The sequence below is a fragment of the Platichthys flesus genome, chromosome 21, assembly GCF_949316205.1.
Source record: "Platichthys flesus chromosome 21, fPlaFle2.1, whole genome shotgun sequence".
Taxonomy (NCBI): domain Eukaryota; kingdom Metazoa; phylum Chordata; class Actinopteri; order Pleuronectiformes; family Pleuronectidae; genus Platichthys; species Platichthys flesus.
Window position 1 is genome coordinate 20449746 of NC_084965.1, and position 8623 is coordinate 20458368.

General features: G+C 39.4%; 1 protein-coding gene across 1 annotated transcript in view; it reads right to left on the bottom strand.

Moving 5' to 3' along the window:
* The window catches only part of cubn (cubilin (intrinsic factor-cobalamin receptor)), a 74656-nt gene extending 66908 nt beyond the window's left edge, over positions 1 to 7748 (bottom strand). The window contains exons 1-8 of the mRNA XM_062379719.1: positions 7294 to 7748; positions 6986 to 7106; positions 3686 to 3781; positions 3471 to 3509; positions 3286 to 3387; positions 2730 to 2833; positions 2274 to 2400; positions 1521 to 1689 (exon numbers count right to left, since the gene is read on the bottom strand). Coding sequence (XP_062235703.1) covers positions 1521 to 1689; positions 2274 to 2400; positions 2730 to 2833; positions 3286 to 3387; positions 3471 to 3509; positions 3686 to 3781; positions 6986 to 7106; positions 7294 to 7415 — 880 coding nt within the window. The 5' untranslated portion in view covers positions 7416 to 7748. The remainder of the gene's footprint in view (positions 1 to 1520; positions 1690 to 2273; positions 2401 to 2729; positions 2834 to 3285; positions 3388 to 3470; positions 3510 to 3685; positions 3782 to 6985; positions 7107 to 7293) is intronic.
* Between the last annotated feature and the right edge of the window lie 875 nt (positions 7749 to 8623).

An 8623-nucleotide genomic window follows, 5' to 3' on the forward strand; every position in this document is an offset into this window, starting at 1 on the left:
AGAATTAATAATGAAAATATTAAATAAAACAAAAGAGGGAAAAACAAATACTTGTAATAAGAAAAATAAATTGGCATAATAGCCAGAACAATTAATTGCAATAACAGTCAACTTTACCACGTTAGCTGGTTGAGAAACAATTTCTTAGGAGAGCTCTAGACACAGTACAACTACAAACTGCATTTTAAGTTTGTTTTCAATTCTTAAGCACTGAAAATCAACCATGTTTGTTGTTTTTTACAATTTTTTTCAGATTTGTTTAAGGTTTTTAAATAAATCCAACATGGAAAACCAAATGTTAAAACTTCCACACACACACACACACAAACACACACACACACACACACACACCAGTGGGTCGCGGATTACTTTCTAGTCAGAATGGTGGTCCCTGGGACAAAACCAGTAGAAAACCCCTGAGTTAGCTGATCCAAAAAGCACACTCTCCTGTGGTCTTCAGCCTCTGGTTTCACTAAATATGTGGAGAAGACAATGGGCTGATGGATGATGATTGTCTCTCACCTGCAAGGACTGTTTGTTTCCAGAGTGGTCCCAATACAATAGTGAATTATCGAATTAATAATTTGTTGTTGTAGTTGGCTGTTGATCGAAATTTAATAGATTTTTTCACTTTTTTTTTATGTGACACACCTTTAATAGAATGTTTTAAATACATCTCATAGTTTCTTTATTTAGACTGGGGTTCTTTATGAAAAAAATTGAGCTGTTCATATGAATTGATTACATTTTATGAAAAATATACATTTTGTTATTCAGGTCTCTGTCCTTCTTCCATACTGCTTTTTGGGAAATTGGTAATATTGAGCTTGGTATGCATAAAGCACGGTGATTTTTTACGTTTTTTTAAAGCATAATACAGCTGTCCCTGATTACAAATTAACCTGTCCCAGGTTATCAAAGTCAAAATGGACTGAAGAAAAGACAGTTACAGGCTGGTCAAGTGCAATGTAAGGATGTTAGTGTCCCACCAGCAGTTTTCACTAACGTCTGATTATATATCTGGGACCACTATGAACCTAAAAACTGAATATCCCAAAACAAAAAAGTAATGTGATGTTTCAGAGAAGGATTTATGCAACATGATAAGGTCAACAAAGGGTGTGGCTGGTTGTTAATCCATAAATATTTGCACAGTGGCCACTTTCTGATTATTTTTGCTCAGTCAGTTGATCTTCATAACATTTATTATTGCAATTATTTTAAACTCTCTTACACTTCCTGTGCAACTGATATTTTTCAATTGTAGAGACAAAGGCTTAGTCAAAGATGGAAATATATTTAGCTTTCAAATCAATGTTAATATTAAATATGTCTAATAGTGACCATACACCTGATTAGTAGGTGTAGTCCTTAATTGCTCCTGCTCTATCCAGATTTTCCAAATTTCCCCAAACTGTCTTAAGACATTAGCTTAATCACAATTAATAGTTAACTCCTGCAGTTCACACAGTGGCCTGTTTAAATTAGAGAACAGAATGAGTGGTGTTATTGCATATTACCAGCAGGACAGGATCCGCAGTAGAAGGAGCCTTGAGTGTTGTAGCAGGTAACTGCTGGGTTGGTGGAGCAAGGCTTGATGGGTAGGTTACACTCATTAACATCAGCTACACAGGCTGGGTTCCCAGCTGGAGCTTCCCAGCCACTTTCACAGATGCACTGGTATCTAGGCTGTTTATTCAGGATAACACAGTCAGAGTGAGAAAACTCAATCTAAATCAATCTATCTACAGTAAAATCATGACAATATGAGAACTAATGTCCAAATGACTAAGTTTTTGCTGACTGATATTGCCCAATCGGCATCACAATCTAAGAAGGTGTGTCAAAAGGTATGTTAATATTTAAAACACTCGTTTTCTGTAAAACACTACTAGACTAAAATTATTTAATTACAGGAATACTGTTCAGTCTGCTTGTTAGTACTCATAACCATGGACGATGGAGAACTCAATATCAGGTCTCCATCGTCCACGGCAAAAAAAAACGCTCCATTCCAATCCTATAAACATTGAACAGTATATCTTCTCTTTGGATCTCTGCTCATAAGAAATCTGGTAGTTATATATCTTATACCCTTACAGACCAGCATTCATTAACCATTGTAATAGCATCCATTATTCTGAGTGAGCACGTCTACTGAGTTTTATTTGTGTCATATTTTTGCAGTGGAAATTATTGCGAGATAAAACAAACTCTGTTCAATTCGTATAGTGGTTTCTTTTTTATATTTCTTTTGTATAATGTCTAGTTACCTCTCCAGCGATAATCCGGTCTGCATCAATACATATGCCACGCTCACATAAGTCCTGGCCTGCATTTCTGCAATCATCATAACGCACAGAGCAGAGAACCCCGGACCACTCTGGAGAACAGTTACAACTGCAAAGACACCGAAATATTAATCAATTTCAATAATTGTTGATTTAGCCAGCAGTAATTTATTAAAAGTTTTAAGAGTGTAAGATTTAGGTGAAAGGGATCTATTGGCAGAAGTTGAATTTAAAATCATCCTAGTGATGTTTGCGTGTTTGTGGACCCGGAAGCGACACAAAGCGCCACAAAATTGTATCCACTCACCGCAAGCAGAATGGCCAGAAGAAAATGTATTTGAAACGATGGAAATTATCTCATACTTTTGATTTTCCTGCTGCTACATACAATATATTTTTTTAATGAAATTAGAGTATAATGAAAAACTTAATACATACGTAAAAGATCCAGGGGTGTTGACACATGTTGCTCCATTCTGACAACCCTGAAATGTCCCTGAATGCATCTGACATTCATTCAGATCTGTTGCACAGTTAGGACCCTGATACACATATACAAAGAGTGAAGGGGAGAGAGAGAGAGACAGAGAGAGAGAGAGAGAGAGAGAGAGAGAGAGAGAGAGAGAGAGAGAAAAACACAGACAGTGGGTTAAGCATGAAATTAACAAAAAGTAGTTATATCTATATAATGCACATATTTTCTTGTACATGCTCGATACAAAACCAGAAAAAAAAAAGCAGCAAAATGTTCTTAATCTGCATTAATTTCAAATCGTTTTGATCAAGGGTGTTTGGCCAAGCAGGAGACTCCCTCTGTACTCCTCAGAAAGATTCCATAATTGTGGGTGTAGTTATAATTGATGTGTGATTGATGGAATGAAGTGTCTTATTTGCTTTGTGCTCCATCCATTGATTTTTCTTCATGATTTGTCACACAAAGAGAGCCAATTTAAATAAACAGTCCGATAATGTAACAAAACAGGATGGAACTCACTGCCCAGTTTTCAGGACACAAACAGTGGTATGAGTTGAAAAGATTCAAACATGACCCTCCATTTTGACAGGGATTACTGTTGCAAGACACCCTCTGCACTGCCTGGGTGAGAAAAGAGGAGAGAAAACATGAGACATATGTGGTACAGTTCAAGCCATTACCACAAAGAGTTCAAAATGTCTCACCGATTCAAGTGCAGCTACTTTGTTCTCAAGTGTGGACACCTGGAAAGCATGGAAAGAAGCACGGAAAATGTGTTTTAATGCTTTGTCAACATATATAATGTTTTGTCAATCAATAAAATCCACACTTATAGAAATGGAGGGGAAATCGACACATATTCATGCATACATACATACATACATACATACATACATACATATAGCTATTAATGTCTTACCGTAATATTGAGGTGGTTTAGTTTGTTGGTGACATAAGGGGGAACTCCACCTCCATGAGACTTAATGTTATAAATGTCCTCTTTGTTAGTTTTGATCTGAAATCAAAGCATTCACAGAAATTAGTGCAGCCACGGAAATTCCCAGACACATCTTGACTGTGCAATAGCATGAGGCATGTGCCTGAAGCAATAAATACAATACATCTATTGATGGTGTAGCATGACAAGTGCTGACAGAATGCACAGACCAGCTCGCTGAGGTCTTTTGACTCTTCCTGTCTAGGTCTACTATCCCATCCTCTCTGAAAAGTTTGCCACATCATTACTGTGCCAAAAAAGCCCGTTGTCAGCTGTCTCTATAATTACCATCCAATTGCTTTCATTTAATGCAGGGATTCACAAAGTGTGGTGCGTGCGCGAGCTGCCTCTAGGGGGTGCGCGAGAGGAACAATTTAATGGTGCTCCCTCCCCCTCCCTCTCCCTCTCTCCGTCTCTCCTGCTGCAGGCGCTGAGCCACCTGCGCTGCTCTTGAAAATGGATCATCTTTTTTATCCACATCTGTTTCTGATGCTATGCATGTGCCACTCTTTGTCATTTACGTGGTGAATCGTGTGCAACTTTATTGTAATTTGATTCAGATTAATGGTTTCAATGCTTTTAATGGTTTCAGATTAAGCAATTGTATATTTGGCCCAAAATAATATGGGGAGACCTGATAGTAACATATCATCCAAATAGAGCACAGCGCTCCCAGAATTCAGGATTACTTGTCGTCTCTAAAGTCTCTAAAAGTAGAGTAGGAGCCAGAGCTTTCAGCCATCAAGATCCTCTGCTGTGGAATCATCTCCCACTTTCAGTTCAGGAGGCAGACACCATGTGTATAAGAGTAGGCTTAAACCTTCCTTTACGATAAAGCGTATAGTTAGAGCCGGTCCAGGTTTGACTTAGACCTGCTCTTATCTATGTTGCTATAGGTCTAGAACAGGGGTGTCCAAACTACAGCCCCCCCAAAAAATTGAGTAGCACTTGGCACTTACTTATAGCACTTTGTAGTTTAGCTTTATTTTTTTTTTTTTTTTTTTCACTTTCTTGATTCTTGTTGATCTGGGTTTGTACCCTCGGGGTTGAATGCACTTATTGTAAGTCGCTCTGGATAAAAAAGTCAGCTAAATGTAATGTAATGTAATAAACTATGGCCCACTGTAGTGCATTTCTCAGTTTAGACACTAGGTGGCGCCCAACTCACCCCTGACCTGCCAGCTGTCCCTCAGAAAGCCGCCATGCCCCCCTGCGAGGCGCACAGTCAACAGTCCGCTCCAGGGCAGGGGTGCGTGGCGGCGTGAGTGGCCCAGATAGGGCCACTAGATAGGGTATGGAGACTCTTGGATTTTTGGACAGATCAATCCAGGTTCGTCTTTTGTTGTCTATCTGTGGAGTCGAACCAGAGACGAACCAGAGACCTTCTATGCCCATAGTCCCATAGCCCATTTCTGCCACTAGACCACCGCCTCTCCCCGGAGGTGGTGATTGTAATAGTGGATCCTGTATTGTGGATTCTGTATCGTGCTGGCTGATTGTGATAATAATGGAGGATCCTGATGGCAGCAGTGGACAATGACTCTGGACTTTAGTGGCATACAATTTTGATGGTGGATCACGATTGTGGTGGCTGCCGTCCATGGACTATGATTACAACAAGACTGCTTGATATACAATCAAATATATGTCTCCTCAGATCCTCAACCATTACTGACAATAATCCATCAACTAATTGATCTTCCATTATGCTACAAAGGCTTTATTCTAACCAATGCTGTAAATAACCTTATCCTTCTGATGCTCTCCTTTACACGAGACATCTATTGCACTTCTGTCCAAACTGCTGGGTCCGCTTCCACACATGTTAATCATTCATTGTCTCACATGAGGAGCAGCAGGCTCTGACCTGTGTAAAAACTCATAAATAGTTGTGACCAGTAGTGAATATTTCCAGCTTGTTTTGACAAGATAATTGTTTTACAGTTTTTATGATGGTGATCTTGAGAAGAACAACCAGATTGTGTTTCGACAAGTAAAATTAAACTGTATAGATTACAATAAGAGCATCAACATAACTAAACATACCAAGACCCCAGCATTTGAGATAGCCTGTCCCAATCAAAGAGTCTCCTAGTTCCACTTGCAATCATTTGTATGCATGTTATACAAATTTTATTATTTACATACATTTTTTGGAGGTCTTAGAAAATTGTTTAAGTGGCAGGGCTGAGAAAGCATGTTATGAATAACTTGTTAAAGCTCAGATGCATCAAGAAGGAAAACAAAACTATAATTTGCATTTTTTTTTTATTTACACATTAAACCGACAAGGAGTAAGGATTAAGAAAGTCTGAAATACCACATGTTTGTCTGGACAATCTAAATTTAGAGGAGTGGTTCTAAATTTCACTCAGTGTTTTTATTCATGGAGGAAGAAACCTCTGTGATTTAATGCTTCTGTCACAATGTGGTGGTGGAGGACCCAAGGACAACAACCAGGTTCAGGTGAAAATAACAAAAATGTTCTATATTGCAGATTGAGCCAAAGGAAAACAGGAGGGGAACAAGAAAAGCCTTGAAAGCACAAGTCATTGGAACAAGAGAAACTGACAAAGGAAACACGGCTGTGTCCGAAATTAGCCTCTCATTAACTATTCCCCACCTGACTTCTATATAGAGAATTATATGGTGAGCTCATCAGGAAAAGAAAACAACGCTCTGGGACACAACTCTGTGCATTTCTCTGCGCCGGCAAATGAGGTCATTGTCAAAGCAACAACATTGGCCAGTGGAAATTCCCTAGGAAATTGTATATCTTTTATACTTAGTACTTTAAGATAAAAAAAACATGTAGAATGACAATCTTTGTTCGCACAACTAAACTTATATCCTGAAATTTGTGCTGTGATGTGCTGCTTTTGTCATATTTACATTTATACAACATATCAGCTTTTCCTGCTTACCTCGCTCCTCTTGTCTCTCCACGCAAGCGCATGCTCATTTCATTGAGTGGTTAGTGACCAGTTGTACACCATTTTTCATTATGCAAACTTCCCTTTAGATCCAAATCTATTTCTGTTTATGACAAAGCTGTACACTGTGTTTAAGCTGTACACTGTATTTATTTAGTCATTATTACTAAAATATCCTTAATGGAAATGGGAGCTGCAGTGTTTGATCATGTGACCCACTGCACTATTGCGTTAAGCTTATCGCTATTAGAGTGTCCTCTGTCATATAATGTAAAAAGTCATAGCTTACCTGACTCAAAAGTAGGGTGAGGTCTTCATCACCCACTTTAACCTGGCCTGTCTGGAAGCGGATCTCTTTATTGTCCCCAGCGATGAAGACAAGGTGACCGTTATCCGACAGCATGCGTGGTCTACAGAGTCAAAGGAGCCTGCCTTAGGTATCAGTGTTACTCACTTTATATACTAAAGAGCTGCTTATAAACCAAAGCACATCTGAAGTTTAAACATAACAAACCCACATATTTAAGATGAGTAACAGTAATTTTGATTCATTTCTATACTAATACATCCTACATGTGCTCTGCTAGCCCCACTCACTGCTCATTGCTGAGGTTCATTTTGTTTCGTCGATGTGCTGTCTCCCTTGGCTCTCCTTGTAGTTCCACAAGAAGAAAAAGAAGAATGTAGAACAGCCATGATAGTTGCCGTGTCCCAGCCATCGAAAAGAGATGTGTTGCCTGGACACTCAAAAGGCTTTCCTAAGCCCTTTTGAGCTACTCACTGCCAAGACTTTGACCTGATACCTCTACCATAAAGCACATCATGATTTACCAAAGGTGGTTAACTTTATATTGAGTGAGGATGCCCCTCACATGATTGTAGGAGATAAATAACTTGTTTTGTTTGACATGGTATGTGTTTGCTTTGTAGAGTCAGAAGAGGGTTAGAACTAAGCAGAAGAATGGCAGCTAAAATGATCTTCTAATATGTTTCATTTACTTTTTCCTGTCATCAAAAGAATATTATGAAATATAATTATTATCATCATGCACTTTTCAACACAAGTTGTGAAGTGCAACCATTTGAAACTCTTTATTTACTCCTACTTTTTGAATGAGATGTAGTTTTCAGTTTGTTGGTTTTTCGCTCTACTTCTTAAATTGGAGGATTTAACAGAGTATATTTAATACTAACAACCATTTGAAATTGGTTCTGCAGTCAAAATTCGAAATGCGTTTTAAGCCTGTTCTTCCTCGTTTCAGCCCAATGCAGATCTTTTCATCACCTTTTCATGTCATTTAGTGGAAGCTTTTATCCAAAGCGACTAACAAATTAGTGTACTCAACCTCTATGTGGGGCAATTTACTGAGGTTTAGTATAATTCCCAAAGACACTTCAGTATTGTTCAGGGAGGTTTTTCAGGCACGTCCAGTGGGGAGGAGACCTCGGGGAAGACCCAGGACTAGGTGGAGAGATTATATCTCAACACTGGCCTGGGAACGCCTCGGGATCCCCCCGTCAGAGCTGGTCAATGTGGCCTGGGAAAGGGAAGTCTGGGGCCCCCTGCTTGAGCTGCTCCCCCCGCGACCCGACCCCGGATAAGCGGATGACGATGAGTGAGTGATGAGTGACTTCAGTATTGTCACAGCCCGGCTCAAAGATTGTGACAAGTAGGGAGATGACCGAGTTAACTATTGCTCTTTCAGATATTTAATAACAAAATCAATTATAATTGACAACATGTGTCCAAGAACAAAACAGAAAAGGATGCTGCAGTCAGGAGTCAGGGAGCCAACCTCGTCCCACAGAGAGTGCAGGAGACCAGGCATGAACGTTGCTAAGCCATTTAAAGGGCAGAAGACACCTGGCTGAGGTGTGCATTGATTAATGCTGACGTCACGACTTGTACCACGATCCTCAGGGCCAG